This window comes from Coregonus lavaretus, assembly GCF_964263955.1.
Source record: "Coregonus lavaretus genome assembly, chromosome: 2".
In the NCBI taxonomy this organism is placed as follows: Eukaryota; Metazoa; Chordata; class Actinopteri; order Salmoniformes; family Salmonidae; genus Coregonus; species Coregonus lavaretus.
This window is the reverse complement of record NC_139989.1, coordinates 17,342,716-17,367,858: the sequence shown is the minus strand read 5'-3', so window position 1 is coordinate 17,367,858 and position 25,143 is coordinate 17,342,716. Positions and strand designations below refer to the sequence as shown.

The 25,143-nt window shown below is 43.6% G+C and overlaps 1 protein-coding gene across 1 annotated transcript in view; it reads left to right on the top strand.

Moving 5' to 3' along the window:
• Positions 1-5,782: 5,782 nt before the first annotated feature.
• The window catches only part of LOC311100296 (SWI/SNF-related matrix-associated actin-dependent regulator of chromatin subfamily D member 3-like), a 33,006-nt gene continuing 13,645 nt past the window's right edge, over positions 5,783-25,143 (top strand). Inside the window, exons 1-2 of the mRNA XM_084141158.1 lie at positions 5,783-6,157; positions 22,736-22,926. Coding sequence (XP_083997284.1) covers positions 6,080-6,157; positions 22,736-22,926 — 269 coding nt within the window. The 5' untranslated portion in view covers positions 5,783-6,079. The remainder of the gene's footprint in view (positions 6,158-22,735; positions 22,927-25,143) is intronic.

The window sequence follows — 25,143 nt, the reverse complement described above, 5'->3', positions numbered from 1 at the left end:
TTCTGTAATCCAGCATAACCAGTCCAGTGCGCAAAACAGGCGCACTGGAACAAACATGCACACGGGAAAATACCCCGGCAATACAAAATACTGAGCTCAACCGAGCTACTAATCCTCACAATGCACAATCACCCACAAGGACAAGGGGCAGAGGGAACACTTAAACACGTACTAATGAGGGGAATATGAACCAGGTGTGTGTAATTGACAAGACAAGACAAATGGAATGATGAGATATGGAGCGGCAGTGGCTCGAAGGCCGGTGACGACGAACGCCGAAGCCTGCCCGAACAAGGAGGGGAGGCAGCTTCGGAGGAACTCGTGACACAATGCCACAGATGTCTCAAGTTTTCCATGCAATTGGCATGCTGACTGCAGGATTGTCCACCAGAGCTGTTACCAGAGAATTGAATGTTAATTCCTCTACCATAAGCCAGCTCCAACGTCATTTTAGAGAATTTGGCAGTACGTCCAACCGGCCTCACAACTGCAGACCACGTGTAAACACGCCAGCCCAGGACCTCCACATCCGGCTTTTTCACCTGCGGGATCGTCTGAGGGTGGGGGTGCTGAGTATTTCTGTCTGTAATAAAGCCCTTTTGTGGGGAAAACTCATTTTGATTGGCTGGGTCTGGCTCTCCAGTGGGTGGGCCTATGCCCCCCCAGGCCCAGCAATAGATTAGGGCGTAATGAATTTATTCCAATTCACTGATTTCCTCATTTGAACTGTAACTCAGTAAAATCATTGAAATTGTTGCATGTTGCGTTTATATTTTTGTTCAGTATATACACTACAGAGAAGACATCAAAACTATGAAATAACACATATGGAATCATGTAGTAACCAAATAAGTGTTAAACAAATACAAATATATTTGAGATTTGAGATTCTTCAAATAGCCACCCTTTGCCTTGATGACAGCTTTGCACACTCTTGGCATTCTCTCAACCAGCTTCCCCTGGAATGCTTTTCCAACTGTCTTAAAGCAGTTCCCACATATGCTGAGCACTTGTTGGCTGCTTTTCCTTCACTCTGCGGTCCAACTCATCCCAAACCATCTCAATTTGGTTGAGGTCGGGGGATTCTGGAGGCCAGGTCATCTGATGCAGCACTCCATTAATCTCCTTATTGTTAAAATAGCCCTTGGAGGTGTGTTGGGTCATTGTCCTGTTGAAAAACAAATGATAGTCCCACTAAGCCCAAACCAGATGGGATGGCGTATCGCTGCAGAATGCTGTGGTAGTCATGCTGGTTAAGTCACAGACAGTGTCACCAGCAAAGCACCCCTACACCATAACACCTCCTCCTCCATGCTTTATGGTGTGAAATACACATTCTGAGATAATCCGTTCACCCACACCGTGTCTCACAAAGACACTGCGGTTGGAACCAAAAATCTTTAACACTTTTTGGGTTACTACATGATTCCATATGTGTTATTTCATAGTTTTGATGTCTCCACTATTATTCTACAATGTAGAAAATAGGAAAAATAAAGAAAAACCCTTGAATGAGTAGGTGTTCTAAAACTTTTGACCGGGAGTGTATAATATCCTGTTAGTATGCAAGTATTTTCTGTGCAGCTTGAATTCCCATCTCTACCAGTCTGACTGACTATTACAAATTTGTGGCTCAGAGAAATCTTTCCCCGAGTTTTTCCCTCCTTAATCCTGAGTCCTTAGTAAAGGTGCAGCTCCTTGTGCTTTTGTAGTCCTTCCTTTGATGGTGGGGCCCAAAGGCCTATAGAGACGCTGCTGTCCTTGAGCTCAGCCCCTCAAACAGCTTGAGCAGGGGTTTGTTTGCAACTCTCACACTGAAGAAAGAAAGAGAAGGGGCCCGACAGGAGGGAATCCAGTCTTTATTACATTCCCCCTCTCGCACCCCAACTGTGACAATAAAGTGGTTTGAGTTTGTGTGTAGTGTGTACTCTAACGTTGTGTATATATGGTATAATTATGTGAAGGGGGCAGCATACTGTAAAACGAAACCGCGTCAGCATTTTCTGGAAGACCTATTATGTTCCCCCTATTTCTCCCCCTCTCTCTCTCGCTCTCTCTCTCTCTGACTCCTTTCTCATTTTCATTCTTTCGCTCATTCTCTGTTCTCTCTCTCTTCTCATTCCTGCCTCTCTCTAATGAATGCTTGGAGAATGTAGACAAAGCGGGTGTATTGAGAGACTGGCTGTGGCCAGACTGTGTATGGATTTTCCCTTTTCTTTGCTAAGTCTATTGTTACACTGCTGCACCACCACTTTGAGCAGCGCTGTCAAATAAAATAAGTCGTTATCCAGTGAGTTGCTATTGGCGTCTCGGGAATCGCGTTAGTTTATGGCTACATACTGGAAGGCATGATTACTTTCATAGTTGTGAATAGATTATGATAGATTTAGAACAATGTAATTCTAGCCCATTCAATTATTTATCCAAGTATTTATTGAATTTATTGAATTATTCACCAGATGTAGCCTGTTGGATATGTTCTATGTTTAGATTGGGATGTTGACAATGTCATTGATGACCACTGTCATCAATTACCTCGTGTGGAAAATTAGCAGTAGATCTAAGGATGATGCTTTGATGAAACTGTACTGCAGTATGCTCAACACACTCTTCTGTGTGCTCAGTGTCTCTCCCTAGTGGTCACACAAGAATAGTGTCTGTCTGCCCAATCAGGCAGACAGACACTGTAGGAATGAATGAATGAATGGTGGTTCGGTTTTGGAATGGTAATTTCTTGTACTCATTGCACTAAAGGGGCAATCTGTGATTCAATTTAAATTAATTTAAAAGTTAAAAAAGGTATGTTCCCCCTTTAAATGGCAAAAAAGAGAGTCTGGAAATAAATTATTCATAACTGGGTGTAGTATATTTCCACATATTCCTACAGCACACTGCATCACACAGACAGTGAGGGATGGGTCCTTTTCATTCATGCAGACTCATTATATTCCCCTCCTAGACAGGGTTTTCTGCTCATATAGCAGCAGTATGTGCCTCCTCTACTGGCCATTTATAGTACTACAACTGCTCCCAGCAAGCGCTTACCCCCTGTTAGCCCCCCTTTCCCCTGTCTCCTACAGAATGGGACATTTGGTGAAACTGGTTGGCCTATTGGTGAGGGAGACTGTGGGGGTCCAGCAAGGGGTACTTCTGCGCACAAGCAGTCAATCCCCCTTCCTGAACGTTTGGATCCCTTTGTTATCTTTTGACGCCCACGTGCCATTGCTGGAGAAACAAGGACAACATTTATCTCTGACTCTGCTTGTTTTAAGGTTATTTGTTTGGTGCTTGCTTGACCTTACACCAGAGCAGATATGTATGTTATATATATGTATGTTATATAATATATTATTTTATATTATTCTATGTATAAAAGAGATGCACAGTTAACTAACATAATCATCACTACATATTTTATTGGGCTGATTGATGGAGTCAACCATTAGACCACAAGATTTAGGAGGCTTTGCAGAGCAGATACTGTAGATCACAACGTCAGGTGGCACTTCACTCATCTCAACAGTAGGTGTCGCCACCAAGAAGGGAAAACCCACAAGGGCTCAATAAAACAGGGATGAGGAGGACAGAGCACGCTGCTCAATAGATGGGTTACATTTATTGAAAGACCAGTCAATAACTGGGAAAGAAGGATTTTTATTGAATTATAATTTGACACAATTAGCTGACCTATCTTATGATTCTGTATGCTATTATTTTGAACATGGTTGTCTGTTTCTGAAAGTGTTTCTGACACACTTATAATGACCATGCAGACATCTCTCTCTCAGTTTCCACCAACTAGTTAAATGATGAAGGGTGCTTTGTGCCACTAGTCCCACAATAGGGGTCAGAGCCACTCTACGAAGGTCACGGGTTGCGACCTCTGACCTAGACGTTTACAGGCCCACATACCAGCTGGCCCTTTACTACAATAACTGAACCGCGCTGCTGTCACTTGTTCAAGACAGGCTCCCTCGCTTGCCAGACCAAGCTCAGAGTATGGAGTGAAGTGGGAACTAGATGCCCCTTAATACAGACAGTACTCTCCTCCCCCAGTGCTGTTCCATCCCCTCCCATCCCCTTTGCCATTTCAATTGAAAAACCTTGCATCAAATCCATTTAGGAGGAGACTGATGACAGAGAGCATTGGGGTAGACTATTTGTCAATTTTTTCTGCTGTCAGGTTTGTGATCCGTTTGAAATAGGGATTTGTTGGAACTGTTCGAATCCTTCACTCTGGGGCATCTGGTTTTAAACCTTTATTCATTGAAGTGGTTGATATTGTTCCCTCCTCCTATCTCTAACCCACCACGGCCACTACCATTTCTCATCTTGGCCACATATCACAGAGCTGCTGGTGATTAATGGTAACAACTGGCATGTGTCATAAGCCGATGCCCTTTGATCCTGCCCCACTTCACAGCCCTTTGTCATTCAAATCAACTCATTAATATTTCAACCCCACGGTTGGTCGGATGGAGGGAAGGAGGGAGGAGAAAGAGGGGGGAGGAGAAGTCGGTGAGTCAGAAATATGACCTGCAGCCATGTCTTCAACCTAGGCAGGGCTCTCTCTTCACTTTTTGGTAACCCGACCATGAGACAGACTGACAAAGGCTCCGGGATGAAGTTTCCCCTAGGAAATTCCTAGGATCAGCTTCCCCTCCCCCAATCCTAACCTTAACCATTAGTGGGGAAATGCAAAACTGACCCAGGATCACTGTCTAGGGGCAACTTCACCCTATACCTAAAAAAAGGAGGAGGGGGAAGAACCCCTGGACCTTTTTGAATGCCCCTCGGACAAAGCCAGGCTAAAGCCAGATATGGGATGCGTCCCAAATGGCACCCTATTCCCTATGTAGTCCACTACTGTTGAGTGCGCTATATAGGGAATAGGGTGCCATTTGGGACACAGCCATTGAAAGACAGGAAGTGAAGGTGTTCTGAATGAGGCCCTCTCATTTACATTTACATTTACATTTTAGTCATTTAGCAGACGCTCTTATCCAGAGCGACTTACAGTTAGTGAATACATTTTTTTTTTTATACTGCCCCCTGTGGGAATCGAACCCACAACCCTGGCGTTGCAAACGCCATGCTCTATCAACTGAGCTACATCCCTGCCGGCCATTCCCTCCCCTACCCTGGACGACGCTGGGCCAATTGTGCGCCGCCCATGAGTCTCCCGGTCGCGGCCGGCTGCAACAGAGCCATTGTGAAGTGGGCTTTGGAGGCAGAATGGATATTAGCAGGCTCATTAGACATGGTGGTGCACACAGTTGTGTCCAACCAGGAACTGTTCTTTGTTTTTGGATACACAGTCTGAATCTTTTCCTCACTGACCAATGACTGTGCTATAGGCCGTATTACCATGATAGTCTATCTATATCATGATATTGTGTATAGATGGAAGATGTCTTTTCCGCTACATTTGTGATCCTGTTACTTGAGAGGCAATGGGGTACGGACAGTCGGACACATAGGTTGTAGTGATTTAGGTTTGACACTGTCTGCCCTAGGTTTGTAATATGCAGTGTGTCCCCTTTAAGAGCCACTTGTCCTTTTTTGAGAATCAGTTGTGCTGAGGGGTTGACCGTGGCCTCTGGGCTCGTCGCTAGTGGGTGGGAATGGCTAACTGAGGCTAACCTCCCAAGTCCCCGTGCTCAAACAGCCAGGCACAGGCAGCCAGTCACACAGCATGCCCTTATCTACCAATGGAATGCAACAGCTGTGGCGGGGGACCGGCGGGGTGGGCCGGCTCAAACCCCCCTGCCGGGGCCCCCACTCCCCCTCTCCGCCGGGCTCCTGCTCCTGAAAGGCAGCTCAACTAAAAAGTGTGCTGCGAGACAGTGAGAGCCTCGGCAGGGCTGCACGGCAAAAACACAGAGGGAGAGAGAGGGGGAGAGGGTTGAGAGAGAGAAGGAGAGAGAGAGAGAGAGCTGGAAAAGAGCACAAAGAGGAGGAAAGTGGAGCAAGGGAGGGGATTTGAAAGCCCGGGTGAAGGGGAAGAGAGGGAGAGGGAAAGACAAAAGAAAGAGAGGGAGACGTAGTAGGAGCAGGGGGAAGCGAGGGGACAGAGCAAATGGCTACGGAGGAGACGGCAGGGGGAGCGCGCAAAGCCACCAAGAGCAAACTGTTCGAGTTCCTGGTCCATGGTGTGGTGAGTAGCCTAGTAGCGCTGTCTCTCATTGAGACTGAGAGACCCTGGCGTGTGTGCGTGTGTTATGTGTGACTACTCAAGCATGTGTGTGTTAGTGTGTGTGAGGGGGAGAGAGAGAGAGCGTTGGCACAGAGCAGAGGCAGTCTGTGTGTGAGAGAGATCGCTGGGAAAGACGTCCATGTGAAGGTTATTTCCAGTCCCCCTGAAACTTACACTCTTTTCTTTTTGAAGACGAGATGGAAGGAGAGAGAGAAGGAGCAGAGGGTCACAGGCTTTTGTAATCCCCAAAAAAAGAGAGAGAAGGAAAGAAGAGAGAGAGGGGCTAGTAGCAGCCAACCCCCTGGCTACCAGAGCACACTGAGCATGCTTGGAGTCAAAGGCAGCGAGTGAGTGGGGGAAGTGACCAGCTCATTCAAAACAGTTTCAGAGCAGTCGTAAGATAAGCACGCTGCTATGATAATTTGAACATATATGGTCATGTGGCTAATGTTTGAATGAATGTTATTGGAGCATGCTTCAGTGGGGATAACAAATGCTTGAAATGCAGGAAATTGAGTTTATTTAATCTCATTTAAAATAAATAGTAGTGAGCGAATATCACATGGGGGAAAGGCTAAGGGTTGTCACTGCTGTCATAACATATGGAGCATTAACTGACCTGGGAATACCATAGTGACTTGTTTTGGTAGTACAATTATGATAAGCAGAATGCTGTGATTGTGGAGTTGTTATGAATGGGTGTGTGTTTTGTTTAGACTGACATAGTTAAAACCCAAAGACATCAGGCTTTCATAGAGATCACTGTCAATTTATTGAGTTGTTCCCTATCTAGCCCACGAAGTGGGCATCTATGTCTTCGCAAATCCTTACCCATCTATTACAAATCATAAGGCGTATGACTATATACATCTAAATAATATCAATTGTATTGGACACATTCATGCACTATAAGATTAAAGACATGCTCCAGTACTTTGGCGACTAAGAAAGTATTTATTAAACCTCGCGCTTTGGGCTGGATGTGTCAATATGTAGTTCATACATGGTGATCTATGAGCAGAATTACTGTCTTACCTCAATTAGCAACGAAATCCCTAGTTTGAAAGCGACTGTTTTCTTGAAGCTGTGCCACGCCATTTTCCCTACAATTCCCCAACGTGGGCCAGCCCCCTAATAATTCAGGTTCTAGCCAATGAGCTTCAGCCCCTCGCATTTGAGTTACAGCTATCAAGGGGTCTACCCAGCATTATCCAACGAGGTCATCCAATAGTTTTCCTGGGCCCCAGAGTTTTTCCTGATCTGGAAATAGGCTAATCTAACCAACTCCGGACCCTAAATGTAGCGTATGAAGTAGTAATAAATCAGCTGTAAAAAATAATTATATATAAATGGGCTATAATAGGACCAGATTATTTTTCTAATCAGGTCATATGGTTTTTTAAAAATCCTAGAAAAAATCCTGGCCCTATGGAGGATGAAAACATTAAAACCCTTTACACGACAAAGAGACAACAACTGCGATTAGACAAAAACGAACAGGGCTGAGCTCGCTGTATGCAGGGTTGTATCGTGTAGGCCTTTGCATCTGTAGTTAAGATACTCATACAATATGTCATCACTATTGTGTTGATTGATTAATTCTAGTCAATTATTTTGGATTAAAAAAGCCTAGGTAGCCTAGCCACCCGACGTGTGAATGTCAACCAAATTTGATCACATTTTCTCAGAACACAAATAAATAGGCCTATTTTAGGCTATAAATACATAGCTTCGGCTATAAAAACATGACGTTACTTTTTCCCTGGCCAGGCCCAGATGGGATCAGAGCACATAGGCTACATATAGCTGTGCTTGTTATCAGTAGGCTACAGTTGATTAGAATGAAGCACAGACTAATTGTACACGTTGACATATCATGAGGCAATATCTTCTTTTTTGGTGGTGGGTATGGGCTTCCATATAAAACAGCATGGTGTCATGGTGAATTCACTTATACTCATGTTTTCAGTAACAATTTGAATGATATTGAAGCCTAAAATGATCAAAATTAAGCCTGGTTTGTTGTAATGTTGAAGGTAGGCCTACTGTACTTTTATATTCATATGAGAGGGTTAATCGTTCATTTTTGATAGTCTAACGTTACCTGATGAAGACATGCTCTTAGAGCAACTCTATGCTTTTGTCTTGAAGCTAAAATGTAAAAGTGTAGCCTACAGACCAGAAAATAAACCCTTTAATTGTCTGCAACACAGGAGGCTGCTGAGGAGAGAACGGCTCATAATAATGGCTGGAATGGAGTGAATGGAATGGTATCAAAACACATGGAACCATTTCATTCACTCCATTCCAGCCATTATTATGAGCCGTTCTCTCCTCAGCAGCCTCCTGTGTGTTCGATACCATTCCATTTATTCTGTTCCAGCCATTACTATGAGCCGGTCCTCCCCAATGAAGGTGCCACCTGCCGCCTGTGGTCTGCACATACATGCTTTTGAATTGTTGCATTATTCAAGAGTGTAATATGGTTTGGTTGCATTATTCAATAGTGTAATATGTTTTAGAATAAAAGTTTCGGTCATTGTGAAATAGTTTGTGCTTACTGGCTAGTGGCTACTGTGATATTTACGGTCAATTGAGCTGCGGACTAAAAATGTGACGTTGCCAGCCACAACGAATGGTAAGACAAGGATGTAATGTCAATTGAAAAGTAGAATTATCTTTCGCCACGCTACTCCTCAGACTCTCCTTCATATCTTGTAGTGGGAATAGGGCAAGTGTACAGTACCTTGCCAGGGCTGTGTTCAGGCTTTGTAGGGGCTGTATAAGGTATAGGCCAGCACAGACTTCGGGAAAGAATGAGCAGATGACTGTCCTCTCAACAGACCAATTAACCTTGATGAGTCTCTCTCTCTCTCACTACTCCAGGCCAAATATTTCCCCTGCTTATTTTCCTTCATGCCTGCCTCTTCTCTCAATAGAATTGGAGGAGTGGAATCGTCTTGATTATCATATTCACTGCAATGCCGGCGAGTTACGAGACTCCGGCTCACTGTGTAGACTGCCGAGTAGGGAACTATTTCGACTTATGTGCAGGAATCTTTAACGTTTGTTAATTTGTGGGGAGCAGTGACGTTTTACTTTCTGTTTCACTCCCACGATGCGTCCCAAATGGCACCCTATTCCCTATAGGCTATAGTCCAATAGGGCTTTTGTCAAAAGTAGTGCACTATAATGGGAATAAGGTGCCATTTGAGACTCATCCCTATGAATATTTACCACAGTAGGTAAAGACAACACTACCCTCCCTCCGAAGATAGAACATCAGAAAGGCCAGCCACATTCCTTCTGAAACAGACACATACACTGTTGCACTGATGTGGAGCTGTGAAGGTCGTGATGTTCCAGCCTCCTGCAGGAATGTGTGTGTGTGTGTGTGTGTCTGTGTGTCTGTGTGTGTACGTGTGCGTGTGCATGTGTGTGTGTTTCAGTCAGTGGGGGAGAGGTCTCTTGGAGATGGTCTTGGAGGCCTGGTGGGTAGGCGGCCCTGGGAACTGGAGCCTCTCTCTCTCTCTCTCTCTCTCTCTCTCTCTCTCTCTCTCTCCTCCTCCTGTACATGTTTAGATGTGGAGGTCACAGAGGGCCTTTGTCTGTGGGAATACAGGCCATGCAGCACTCTGTGTGGGAGTGTGTGTATGTGTGTGTGACTGCTATCATGAACTTTGCCCTGCCCTCCTAGAATATTCTATTACTGAGCTTCTCCACCATCGTGGTGGGCTGTGGGTCAGATAAAATGCCTCAGGGACAATACTAATGAGGAGGACCAGCCAATAGAGAACATCTTATTATCCAATAGAGCACATCCTATTATCCAATAGAGCACATCCTATTATCCAATAGGGCACATTCTATTATCCAATAGAGCACATCATATTATCCAATAGAGGACATCTTATTATCCAATAGGGGACATCTTATTATCCAATAGGGCACATCTTATTATCCAATAGGGCACATCTTATTATCCAATAGGGCACATCCTATTATCCAATAGAGCACATCCTATTATCCAATAGGGCACATCCTATTATCCAATAGGGCACATGGCACATCTTATTATCCAATAGGGCACATCTTATATCCAATAGGACACATCTTATTATCCAATAGGGCACATCCTATTATCCAATAGAGCACATCCTATTATCCAATAGGGCACATCCTATTATCCAATAGGGCACATCGCACATCCTATTATCCAATAGGGCACATCTTATTATACAATAGGGCACATCCTATTATCCAATAGAGCACATCTTATATCCAATAGGGCACATCTTATTGTCCAATAGGGCACATCCTATTATCTAATAGGGCACATCCTATTATCCAATAGGGCACATCTTATATCCAATATGGCACATCTTATTATCCAAAGGGCACATCTTATAATCCAATAGGGCACATCTTATTATACAATAGGGCACATCCTATTATCCAATAGAGCACATCTTATTATCGAATAGGGCACCTCTTATTATCCAGTAGGGCACATCCTATTATCCAGTAGGGCACATCTTATTATCCAATAGAGCACGTCCTATTATCCAATAGGGCACATCTTATTATCCAATAGGGCACATCTTATTATCCAATAGGGCACATCTTATTATCCAATAGGGCACATCCTATTATCCAATAGGGCACATCCTATTATCTAATAGGGCACATCCTATTATCCAATAGGGCACATCTTATTATCCAATAGGGCACATCTTATTATCCAATAGGGCACATCTTATTATCCAATAGGGCACATCCTATTATCCAATAGGGCACCTCTTATTATCCAGTAGGGCACATCCTATTATCCAGTAGGGCACATCTTATTATCCAATAGAGCACGTCCTATTATCCAATAGGGCACATCTTATTATCCAATAGGGCACATCCTATTATCCAATAGGGCACATCCTATTATCCAATAGGGCACATCCTATTATCCAATAGGGCACATCTTATATCCAATATGGCACATCTTATTATCCAAAGGGCACATCTTATAATCCAATAGGGCACATCCTATTATCCAATAGGGCACATCTTATTATCCAATAGGGCACATCTTATTATCCAATAGGGCACATCTTATTATCCAATAGGGCACATCTTATTGTCCAATAGGGCACATCCTATTATCCAGTAGGGCACATCTTATTATCCAATAGGGCACATCTTATTGTCCAATAGGGCACATCTTATTATCCAATAGGGCACATCTTATTATCCAATAGGTCACATCTTATTATCCAATAGGGCACATCTTATTATCCAATAGGGCACATCTTATTGTCCAATAGGGCACATCTTATTATCCAATAGGGCACATGTTATTATCCAATAGGGCACATGTTATTATCCAATAGGGCACATCTTATTGTCCAATACGGCACATCTTATTATCCAATAGGGCACATCTTATTATCCAATAGGGCACATCTTATTATCCAATAGGGCACATGTTATTATCCAATAGGGCACATATTATTGTCCAATAGGGCACATCTTATTGTCCAATAGGGCACATCCTTCTTTAGACTTCAGTCAAGTCTCTCCCTATGTGCTCCCAGTCCCTTGGGTGGCCACACGGCACGTTGAGGTCTGGCCACACGCCCAGTGTAAGGGGATACTCTCCACACTCCAGCCCAGATAGGAAGTGGACAGTGGGGGAGGAGAAGCGCCAGGGTCCTCTTGTCAAGGTAACCAGAGAGAGACCAGCCAACAGCACCCAGACCCAGAACCCCACAGAGCTGTTAAAGGTTCTGGAGGAAACTCACCAGACCGCTTTGTCGGTCTATACAGTAGGGGGGTGTTAGTTCACTGTTTGTTCGCTTGCGGTGTGTTATAGAGAACAGATGTCATTTTCGCCCGTTTCTACATGTAGAATTGGTTTGCACTCGCGTTTGCAAATTGCAGCCGGTACTATGTTCAGAGGTGCTAAGTACTCTCGGCCGGCAGACGCTCGACAATCCTACCAGTCTGTCCGTGCCTTAAGAGCTACTCTCTCTGTCTCTCTGTGCCCAGGCCCCAGAGAAACCACACATCTGCTTCTCCCTACCTCCTTACCTGGCCCCAGCCCCCAGGCTGCAAAGTGACAGCAGCACCTGTGTGACTGTGACTGGGAGAGGACATGGACTCCATTGCACCACAGCCTCTCTCTGCCTCACTGACTGGCTGGCCTCCATTTTTTTAGTATTTAGTACTTATTAGGATCCCCAATTAGCTGCTGTCGAGGCAGCGGCTACTCTTCCTGGGGTCCAAACAGGAAACAACACAACAAATAAAATACATACAATACATAAATATACAGTCGTGGTCGAAAGTTTTGAGAATGACATAAATATAAATGTTCACAAAGTCTGCTGCCTCAGTTTTTATGATGGCAATTTGCATATACTCCAGAATGTTATGAAGAGTGATCAGATGAATTGCAATTAATTGCAATGTCCCTCTTTGCCATGAAAATGAACTTAATCCCAAAAAAACATTTCCACTGCATTTCAGCCCTGCCACAAAAGGACCAGCTGACATCATGTCAGTGATTCTCTCGTTAACACAGTGTTGACGAGGACAAGGCTGGAGATCACTCTGTCATGCTGATTAAGTTAGAATAACAGACTGGAACCTTTAAAAGGAGTGTGGTGCTTGAAATCATTGTTCTTCCTCTGTTAACCATGGTTACCTGCAAGGAAACACGTGCCGTCATCATTGCTTTGCACAAAAAGGGCTTCACAGGCAAGGATCTTGCTGCTAGTAAGATTGCACCTAAATCAACCATTTATCGGATCATCAAGAACTTCAAGGAGAGAGGTTCAATTGTTGTGAAGAAGGCTTCAGGGCGCCCAAGAAAGTCCAGCAAGCGCCAGGACCGTCTCATAAAGTTGATTCAGCTGCGGGATCGGGGCACCACCAGTGCAGAGCTTGCTCAGGAATGGCAGCAGGCAGGTGTGAGTGCATCTGCACGCACAGTGAGGCGAATACTTTTGGAGGATGGCCTGGTGTCAAGAAGGGTAGCGAGGAAGCCACTTCTCTCCAGGAAAAACATCAGGGACAGAGTGATATTCTGCAAAAGGTACAGGGATTGGACTGCTGAGGACTGGGGTAAAGTCATTTTCTCTGATGAATCCCCCTTCCGATTGTTTGGGGCATCCGGAAAAAAGCTTGTCCGGAGAAGACAAGGTGAGCGCTACCATCAGTCCTGTGTCATGCCAACAGTAAATCATCCTGAGACCATTCATGTGTGGGGTTGCTTCTCAGCCAGGGGAGTGGGCTCACTCACAATTTTGCCTAAGAACACAGCCATGAATAAAGAATGGTACCAACACATCCTCCGAGAGCAACTTCTCCCAACCATCCAAGAACAGTTTGGTGACGAACAATGCATTTTCCAGCATGATGGAGCACCTTCCATAAGGCAAAAGCCTTGATTATGCAAGAATGGGCTGCCATCAGTCAGGATGTGGCCCAGAAGTTAATTGACAGCATGCCAGGGCGGATTGCAGAGGTCTTGAAAAAGAAGGGTCAACACTGCAAATATTGACTCTTTGCATAAACTTAATGTAATTGTCAATTAAAGCCTTTGACACTTATGGAATGCTTGTAATTATACTTCAGTATACCATAGTAACATCTGACAAAAATATCTAAAAACACTGAAGCAGCAAACTTTGTGAAGACCAATACTTGTGTCATTCTCAAAACTTTTGACCACGACTGTACATGCATAGCACTACATTTACATTACAATTTAGCCATCTACTAGAATGGCGCCGGAGAAGATGGCTGCCGTTTTACACCCCTCTAACCAATTGTACTATTATGTGTGTTTTTCCGCGTTATTTGTAATTTATTCTGTACATAATGTTTCTGCCATCGTCTCTTATAACCTAAAAGAGCTTCTGGATATCAGGACAGCGATTACTCACCTCGTATTGGACGAAGATTTTTTTCTTCAACAAGTCAGACGCGAAGGATATCCTACAGACACCCGACAAGGCCCAAATCCCCGTCATTGGCATGAGAAAGAGACGGAGATATCGTGGACGTAGGTCGGGGTGCCTTGTAAGGATCCGACGGCGAGCGAGTAAACTGCCTCTTCCATCAATCCTATTAGCCAATGTTCAATCATTTGAGAATAAATTGGATGACCTAAGATTACGGTTATCCTACCAACGGGACATTAAAAACTGTAATATTTTATGTTTCACCGAGTCGTAGCTGAACGACGACATGGACAACATACAGCTAGCGGGCTATACGCTACATCGGCAGGATAGAACGGCTGACTCTGGTAAGACAAGGGGTGGCGGTCTGTGTATATTTGTAAACAACAGCTAGTGCACAAAATCAAATACTAAGGAAGTCTCGAGGTTTTGCTCGCCTGAGGTAGAGTATCTTATGATAAGCTGTAGACCACACTATTTACCAAGAGAGTTTTCATCTGTATTTTTCATAGCTGTCTATTTACCACCACAAACCAATGCTGGCATTAAGATTGCACTGAATGAGCTGTATAAGGCCATAAGTGAACAGGAAAACACTCATCCAGAGGCAGCGCTCCTAGTGCCCAGGGACTTTAATGCAGGGAAACTTAAATCCGTTCTACCTAATTTCTACCAGCATGTTAAATGTGCCACCAGAGGAAAAAAAACTCTAGACCACCTTTACTCCACACCTTTACTTAGACCACCTTTACTCCACACCTTTACTTCTACAAAGCTCTCCCTCGCCCTCCATTTGGCAAATCTGACCATAACTCTATCCTCCTGGTTCCTGCTTATAAGCAAAAACTAAAGCAGGAAGCACCAGTGACTCAGTTAATAAAAAAGTGGTCAGATGACGCAGATGCTAAGCTACAGGACTGTTTTGCTAGCACAGACTGGAAAATGTTCTGGGATTCTTCAGATAACATTGAGGAGTACACCACATCAGTCACTGGCTTCATTAATAAGTGCATCGATGATGTCGTCCCCACAGTGACTGTACGTACATACCCCAACCAGAAGCCATGGATTACAGGCAACATCCGCACTGAGCTAAAGGGTAGAGCTGCCGCTTTCGAGGAGCGGGACTCTAACCCGGACGCTTATAAGAAATCCCGCTATGCCCTCCGACAAACCATCAAACAGGCAAAGAGTCAATTCAGGACTAAGATTGAATCATACTACACCGGCTCTGACGCTCGTCGAATGTGGCAGGGCTTGAAAACTATTACAGACTACAAAGGGAAGCACAGCCGCGAGCTGCCCAGTGACACAATACTTCCAGACGAGCTAAACCACTTCTATGCTCGCTTCGAGGCAAGCAACACTGAAGCATGCATGAGAGCACCAGCTGTTCCGGATGACTATGTGATCACGCTCTCCGTAGCCGATGTGAGTAAGACTTTTAAGCAGGTCAACATTCACAAGGCCGCAGGGCCAGACGGATTACCAGGACGTGTACTCCGAGCATGTTCTGACCAACTGGCAAGTGTCTTCACTGACATTTTCAACATGTCCCTGACTGAGTCTGTAATACCAACATGTTTCAAGCAGACCACCATAGTCCCCGTGCCCAAGGACACTAAGATAACCTGCCTAAATGACTACCGACCCGTAGCACTGACGTCTGTAGCCATGAAGTGCTTTGAAAGGCTGGTCATGGCTCACATCAACACCATTATCCCAGAAACCCTAGACCCACTCCAATTTGCATTTCGCCCCAACAGATCCACAGATGATGCAATCTCTATTGCACTCCACACTGCCCTTTCCCACCTGGACAAGAGGAACACCTACGTGAGAATGCTATTCATTGACTACAGCTCAGTATTCAACACCATAGTGCCCTCAAAGCTCATCACTAAGCTAAGGATCCTGGGACTAAACACCTCCCTCTGCAACTGGAACCTTGACTTCCTGACGGGCCGCACCCAGGTGGTAAGGGTAGGCAGCAACACATCTGCCACACTGATCCTCAACACGGGGGCCCCTCAGGATTTCGTGCTCAGTCCCCTCCTGTACTCCCTGTTCACCCATGACTGCATGGCCAGGCATGACTCCAACACCATCATTAAGTTTGCCGACGACACAACAGTGGTAGGCCTGATCACCAACAACGATGAGACAGCCTATAGGGAGGAGGTCAGAGACCTGGCCGTGTGGTGCCAGGATAACAACCTCTCCCTCAACATGACCAAGACAAAGGAGATGCTTGTGGACTACAGGGAAAAAAAGAGGACTGAGCACGCCCCCATTCTCATCGACGGGACTGTAGTGGAACAGGTTGAGAGCTTCAAGTTCCTTGGTGTCCACATCACCAACAAACTATCATGGTCCAAACACACCAAGACAGTCGTGAAGAGGGCACGACAAAGCCTATTCCCCCTCAGGAGACTGAAAAGATTTGGCATGGGTCCTCAGATCCTCAAAATATTCTACAGCTGCACCATCGAGAGCATCCTGACTGGTTGCATCACCGCCTGGTATGGCAACTGCTCGGCCTCCGACCGCAAGGCACTACAGAGGGTAGTGCGTACGGCCCAGTACATCACTGGGGCCAAGCTTCCTGCCATCCAGGACCTCTATACCAGGCGTTGTCAGAGGAAGGCCCTCAAAATTGTCAAAGACTCCAGCCACCCTAGTCATAGACTGTTCTCTCTGCTACCGCACGGCAAGCGGTACCGGAGTGCCAAGTCTAGGTCCAAAAGACTTCTCAACAGCTTCTACCCCCAGGCCATAAGATTCCTGAACAGCTAATCATGGCTAACCGGACTATTTGCACTGCCCCCCCACACCCACCCCCCACCACATCTTTTTACGCTGCTGCTACTCTGTTAATTATTTATGCATAGTCACTTTAACTCTACCCACATGTACATATTACTTCAACTACCTCAACTAGCCGGTGCCCCCGCACATTGACTCTGCACCGGTACCCCCCTGTATATATAGCCTCCCTACTGTTATTTTATTTTACTTCTGCTCTTTTTTTCTCCACACTTTTTTGTTGTTTCATTTTACTTTTTTAATTAAAAAATAAATGCACTGTTGGTTAAGGGCTGTAAGTAAGCATTTCACTGTAATGTCTGCACCTGTTGTATTCGGCGCATGTGGCCAATAAAATTTGATTTGATTTGATTCAGCAGATGCTCCCATTCAGAGCAACCCACCGCTAGTGCATTCATCTTAAGATAGCCAGGTGAGACAACCACATATCACAGTCGTATCCCAACCACGTATCACATACATAATACAATACATAATACAATACCAAATGCATAAACATTTCTGTGTGTCTCTTCACAGTCCCAGTCGTGCCGTAAGGTGTTCTTTTATCCGTTTTTTAAAATCTGGTTTTATTGCTAGCTCGAATTACCTGGGGTGGCAGAGAGTTCCATTTAGTTATGGCTCTATTTAATACTGTGTGTTTCCCAGCCTCTGTTCTGGACCTGGGTACTGTGAAGAGACCTCTGGTTGCATGTCTTGTGTTGTACTGATGAGTGTCCAAACTGTGTGCCAACTGCTTGAACAAATAGTTTGGTACCCTCAACGCCTCATTCAAAGACCAATAGTGATGCAGTCAATCTCTCCTCAACTTTGAGCCAGAAACGATTGACAGGCATGTCATTGACATTCGCCCTCCATGTACATTTTAAAGGGCACTAGGTCATATGAAATTTAAAGCCACAGTCACAGACTATGGCATTGTTGTGGCTATTGGTGTTATCTGAGCACTTTGAGCGTAGAATATATTTTAAAAAATACAGACACTGTAGGCCTACTTCCCATTGCCATTTGTTCCTCAAGTTATACTGGTTATAAAATGGCTGTTTTTGCGACTGTTTTCCAATGTGGGCCTGCTGTTAGTATGGTTGCAAATGACACCATAATCCCCAATATAGTACACTACTTTTAACCAGAGCACTATGGGCCCTGGTCAAAAGTAGTGCACTATGAAGGGAATATGGTGCAATTTGGAATCTACTTTGGATTTGAAAAAAGTAACCAACACAAACTGTTGTTTTGAGGGTGAAATTTCAACCACAGGATTATGTCATCGGGGTAACCACATAGACAATATATTGAATTTGTACCTTTAAAACAACGTCAGATCTTCAACGTTATATCCACTATAAGAAAAAAAACTATAGGTTGGGCAACACCTCCTACTGGAGAATTTATCTACAGCTACCCTTTGGTCTCCCATCCAGGGTTTTAAACAAGCCCTGCTTAGCTATGATATTTGTAACAGATTATTAGTGCTATTGTGAGAATGATTGTGGAGAGATCTCCATTTAAAAATGAAATACATTCACTGTTGCTATCAAAGTCATTCCAAAAGGTAGGTTTAACAGAGCAAATGAAATGTGAACAAACTTTATCGCTCATATATCATCAATGATGCTATTTAGGCCTATATAGCGTTTGCAAAGTCCTCAACAGTTATTGTTTCAATTCAACCCAGAATTCAACTAACAATAGACAATACAATAGGCCTAGTGTTTCAACCTCTGGTTAATTTAAAATGTAATGATATTTAGTGATTGAATTTAGTGATATTGAACTAAATCAAATCAAACTTTATTTGAAGTACATTTAAAGTTTTTTACATTTAGTCCTACTCTTTAACTTCGATTCTTGGTTGTGATGGTGACGGGGCTGTAGTGGAACGACGGGGCTGTAGTGGAACGACGGGGCTGTAGTGGAACGACGGGGCTGTAGTGGAACGACGGGGCTGTAGTGGAACGACGGGGCTGTAGTGGAACGACGGGGCTGTAGTGGAACGACGGGGCTGTAGTGGAACGACGGGGCTATAGTGGAACAGGTTGAGAGCTTCAAGTTCCTTGGTGTCAACATCACCAACGAACTATCATGGTCCAAACACACCAAGACAGTCGTGAAGATGGCACGACAAAGCCTATTCCCCTTCAGGAGACTGAAAAGATTTGGCATGGGTCCTCAGATCAATTATTAATTTCTAAACAAACTGGAATTAAAGCCAGACTAAGTCAGTGGCACAGATGGAACTATCCAAGTAGAATATAAATCTCCTTCAAATGTTGATATTTGGTTGCGGTGACAACCAAAAAACATTCAATATCACTTTTGAAATACAATAAATAGCCTATTAACTTGTCGACAAGTTTAAAGAAGTCTCCAAATCAACCAAACATAAATGTAGGTAATCATATAAGCGATCATGTTCAAGATAGCATGCAGAGGCCGTCGCAGGTCTGTGGAGATCTTCACAATTGCTGTAATAATCTGTGCAGATTCCCAAACGGCATTGATCACTTGCACCATGTACTTTTAATGTAATCTAAACTGCAATTCAGGTCATTTGGTTCTGCTTTTAGATGAAGCACAGTGATAACACATTAATCTGTTGTATAAACAAACGATATATCAGACATTTCCATTGGAATTTGGTTGTGCTTGTAGATGGTTGAAAGCATAGTGAAAACACATTGGAAATTCAACTAACTTTTGGCTGTCTTTTTTATGTGTTTGTAATCTCATTGATCAACGTCTCAAACAAATATTACCCAATTATCCACGTTGCAATGACATGGTGTGCCCAGTGGGAACCCGAGGTCACAGTAGTGACACAAACGGCTCTGTCTACTCCCACCGTCTCCCACAACTCTATTTCACACAGTCACTCAGACAAATAAGTGGAGTTAATAAACAGATATAGTTATGAGTGCTGTTGATTCATAGTGTTTGGGTGTGCTTGTTCAGATGTCAGTAAGTGTCTTTGTTTGATTTTAATTGTAGATGTGCATACATTATGTTATCTTTTCTCCCAATACACACCAACTGGGTTTATCTTGCTTTCACAACAGTTTAGAGCCTATTGAAAACCTGCAGTCTTTCCCCAATGAGAAATGCCAGAAGCACTAGCTTAATAGAGCATGGGTGATAGGAGATAATCCCAGAGATCTTATTTGGCAGTACACCGCTAGTCCTGTATGGCCTGTTACTGTGTTATGTCTGTTATTGTTCCCAGGAGAACTAGGGAGGTGGTGGTCAGTAATGTGGTACCATTGTCACTCAGTTTCCTACTCTGTGAGGTGCCACATTTCACAGCCACCAGGGCACCATACTGCAGAACCACTTGAAGAGTTTAATTCCAAAACGCTATATATCCATTTTCAGAAATGTTGGTGAATTAGCTTTTGCTTTTTAAAGAACTTTGAAAAAGATTGGTCTGTTCAATGACAGACATGTATTTGTTTGAAATCTATCAACTCCTGAGTGGCGCAGTGGTCTAAGGCACTGCATCGCAGTGCTAACTGTGCCACTAGAGATCCTGGTTCGAATCCAGGCTCTGTCGCAGCCGGCCGCGACCGGGAGAATCATGGGCGGCGCACAATTGGCCCAGCGTCGTCCAGGGTAGGGGAGGGAATGGCCGGCAGGGATGTAGCTCAGTTGATAGAGGATGGCGTTTGCAACGCCAGGGTTGTGGGTTTGATTCCCACGGGGGGCCAGTATAAAAAAAATATGTATTCACTAACTGTAAGTCGCTCTGGATAAGAGCGTCTGCTAAATGACGTAAATGTAAATGTAAATGTATCACTTGATGGTTTCATTTTAAAGAGACAAATAATAATGTTTTGTTGCAAAACGCTATATATCCGCCTCACTCTCAGAGAAATAAGTAGTACTGCTAGGTTTTACACAGTCAAATGTAACAAATAACTACATTTGTAATAAAGAACTGTACAAACGGTACATTTGTGGCATTAATATTTGTAAAAGTGTTTTAAAAAATGAATCAATACAGCAACATGAGACCTGTCACCTGTATGTAAAATATTTACATTTGACATTTTAGTCATTTAGCAGATGCTTTTATTCATAGCGATTTACAGTTAGTGCATTCATCTTAAGATAGCTAGGTGAGATAACAACATATCACAGTCAAATATACAGGAAACAAACATTATATAGCATTTTGCAACAAACCCTATATTAATACACATTTAAAATCTATGAATAAAAAATCTGAGAGCAGTAATATTTTACACACGCAATCATTTCTGATGAAAAAACAAATATGAACAATTGGTGGATATAGCTTTTTGGAACGAAACTCTTCACTTCCTGACTGATATAATGACTAGGCCTGCGTTCCAAATAGCACCCTATTCCCAATATAATGCACTACTTTTGACCAGGGCTCTTAAGGCTCTGGTTAAAAGTAATGCACTATATAGGGGATAGGGCACCATATGGAATGCTGCCTAGAAGGCTTTTAAACTCTCCTACCAAGACCACTTTGATACGAAGTTGTAAAGGTGATTATTTGCCAGATCACAAGGGCTCCTCTGTCATCTATTTGTTATGAATAAGAAGTGGCTATTGAAGGAGTCAGGACAGGAGGTGTATGTAAGAATAGGTTATTATAGGCCTCACTCAAAGAATGCAGTGAAATAACCAATGTGACACAGTTCCTCCTTGTGGAATGATTATTATAATACAATATTATCCACAAAGAAAAGCAAAATCAGTCATTAGAATTGGCATACAATGTCCTCTTAAAATGACGTGGTGTTTCCTTTGTAGTTTTGTTGGATTTACCACAGTCTCAAATGGAATGTCAACAATTTTAGGGAAATACCGTATTAGGAAATGTTTCCCTCTCAAAAAAGTAATTATTTATTTTCTAATCTCATGGAGCGTTGATGTCGTAATAAAACTGAGATAGAACCACGTTCCTTTGTATTTTCATGCTTGTTGCACAGAGAGTCCTAGGGTTCCGGAACTCTCCTCTCATTGGGTAGCTCTTTGGGTTCTCTCCTCTCATTGGGTAGCTCTTTGGGTTCGATCCTCTCATTGGGTAGCTCTTTGGGTTCTCTTTTCTCATTTGGGTAGCTCTTTGGGTTACATTTTGATTCCATCTCTAGTCAGACAGTTAGCTGAGGCGTTGAGCAGAGCCTTTTTCCTGGGACAACAGCTGTTGCCATGGGACAGATAGACAGACAGACAGACCAACAGATAGACGGCCACAGGTGTTGGGCAACCCAGCTGTTCCCATGACTCACAAGGTTGTCAGGCAGGCCTCTCTCTGCTAGTGGGGGCCCGGGCATCAGACACAACAGCACACACACTGCTAGATTGTTAGCCACTTGGACATTTGGCTTCAGTCTAATGTCCCAGCAGGTGTGTGTGTGGAAGCACTGTTGGCCCTTTCTTCAGGATATGTTTTGAGTGTTCTTGATATCACCAATAATTAGAGATGAGAGAGTGAAAAAGGAATCATCACACATTAATACAATGAGACTTGATTTCATTCATTCAATGTCTTATTAACGGAATAACTGGAGTAAATTGCACCTGGGCTAGGACAATCCTGGGCTTGTTCCCAATCCTGGTCCTGGAAGGCATCAGTATGTGCAGGCTTTTGTTCCAGCCCTGCATTAAAACACCTGATACAGTCCAGTCATATGAATGTACACTACTTACCGAACCAGGATGTTTGTGTATTTGATATGTGCAGTAACTAACCCTTGTGTCTCCCATCGCCTCTCCGTAGCGTCCTGGAATGCCGTCTGGAGCGAGGATGCCCCACCAGGGTGCTCCCATGGGCCCCCCCGGACCTCCGTTTGGTGGGAGCCCCACGGTGCGGCCCGGCCTGCCCGCCCCGGTCATGGAGCCCAGCCGTAAGAGACCTGCCCCCTCCCAGCAGGTCCAGCAACAGCAGAACGTCCAGAACCGGGCCAGAAAGTGAGTCACACGTCCAGGATCCATCCAAGATCCAACCCCGTCCCCTCTCACCACTGCATGGCTCTGTGTCTGTGGTTTGTCCCCTAGCCCTGTTTTCTCCATGCCTCTGGTCATGTTTCTGTGTGTGATATCTGCAATTCACCATCTGCATTTATCAGACTGAGTGTTTGTCACTGTTGTACAGTGAGTATCTCTGTGTGGGCTCCCCCTTCTGCTTGCTTTAGTCTTGCAACCTCTCCACTACTCTCTCTGACACTGCTCACCCCTCATCTACATTGAGCGGTTGGGTTAAGCCAATGTATGACCGCTGTCTTCGGTCTGTTTTGTGGTCTGTGGTCTGTTAGCTGTTAGCTGTCATGGTATATTGTTGTCTACCATCTACACTCCTCAGAATGAGAGCTGACCTGGGCTCTGGGCTGTAATGCATTGTCTCCCCGTTAAAAAATCAGTCTATCCCAATAATAATCATAACAAATCAGTCTATCCCAATAATAATCATAACAAATCAGTCTATCCCAATAATAATCATAACAAATCAGTCTATCCCATTAATAATCATAACAAATCAGTCTATCCCAATAATAATCATAACAAATCAGTCTATCCCAATAATAATCATAACAAATCAGTCTATCCCAATAATAATCATAACAAATCAGTCTATCCCATTAATAATCATAACAAATCAGTCTATCCCAATAATAATCATAACAAATCAGTCTATCCCAATAATAATCATAACAAATCAGTCTATCCCAATAATAATCATAACAAATCAGTCTATCCCATTAATAAACATAACAAATCAGTCTATCCCAATAATAATCATAATAAATCAGTCTATCCCAATAACAATCATAACAAATCAGTCTATCCCAATAATAATCATAACAAATCAGTCTATCCCAATAATAATCATAACAAATCAGTCTATCCCAATAACAATCATAACAAATCAGTCTATCCCAATAATAATCATAACAAATCAGTCTATCCCAATAATAATCATAACAAATCAGTCTATCCCAATAACAATCATAACAAATCAGTCTATCCCAATAATAATCATAACAAATCAGTCTATCCCAATAATAAACATAACAAATCAGTCTATCCCAATAATAATCATAATAAATCAGTCTATCCCAATAACAATCATAACAAATCAGTCTATCCCAATAATAATCATAACAAATCAGTCTATCCCAATAATAATCATAACAAATCAGTCTATCCCAATAATAATCATAACAAATCAGTCTATCCCAATAATAATCATAACAAATCAGTCTATCCAATGAACAACCACAGAGTGTGTTGTGCTTCACATGTAGACCAAGAGTTATGACTCATGAATAATTCCTGAGGGTGGTGAATTAGCCAGGTATAGTTACTAGAGAGAAGATCAAAATGCACTCCTCTCTCTGCAGTGCAATTGATCCACTCACAATTAAGCAGCCTTGTCAAACAAGGGCCAGGGAAATGTTGTCCTGTCTCGGTCCTCCACCCCCCACCTCCATGGCTCCCTCCCTGTGGCGGGCCTGCCTGATCGATGGCCCAGGGTGACCCAGTAGGTGACACTATCTCTGGGAAAGTGTATGCTTGTCCTCTGGTAATCGACGGCCCCCTCCCCAGTCAACTGCCTAGCAGAGCACAGCCACCTGAGTTTGCAGTGTCATTGAGACCATATGGCTATTGGCTAGACCCATGTGAGCTCGCCGTGTCGAGACAGCGCTTTCCTACCCACACAAACCTGCCACTGCTTTGAAAAATAGGCCATATTCAAATGTAAATGTACATAAATGCTAGAAATAGTTTTGTGTAATTGCAGTGGAGTCAAAGATCAGTTTTAATGTGATACTTTTTGCAGTGTATACATTAGACAATAGGCAGGGTGTTTTGGCTGAGAGTTCTAGGACAGTCCATACTGAGTCGTGAAAAAGTTCAGGTGCAGCTACAGCACCACAGATATTCAACACTACAGAGAAAGCACACTGCCTACATAGAAGCATCCAGATATGCCCAGTTTGCCCACAAGCTACTTTCATCAATACTACCTGGATCATAGCAGAACTAGAGAGGTGACATTTTCTCTGCTTCTCTGTCCTTTTCCTCGTGTGCTACTCTGTGTATTTGTCCCAGTGTGTTCATTACCAGTGTGTCTGCCTGTTATTAGTGTGCCATTTAAACACTGAAACACTGAAGTGAGTGAAGCAT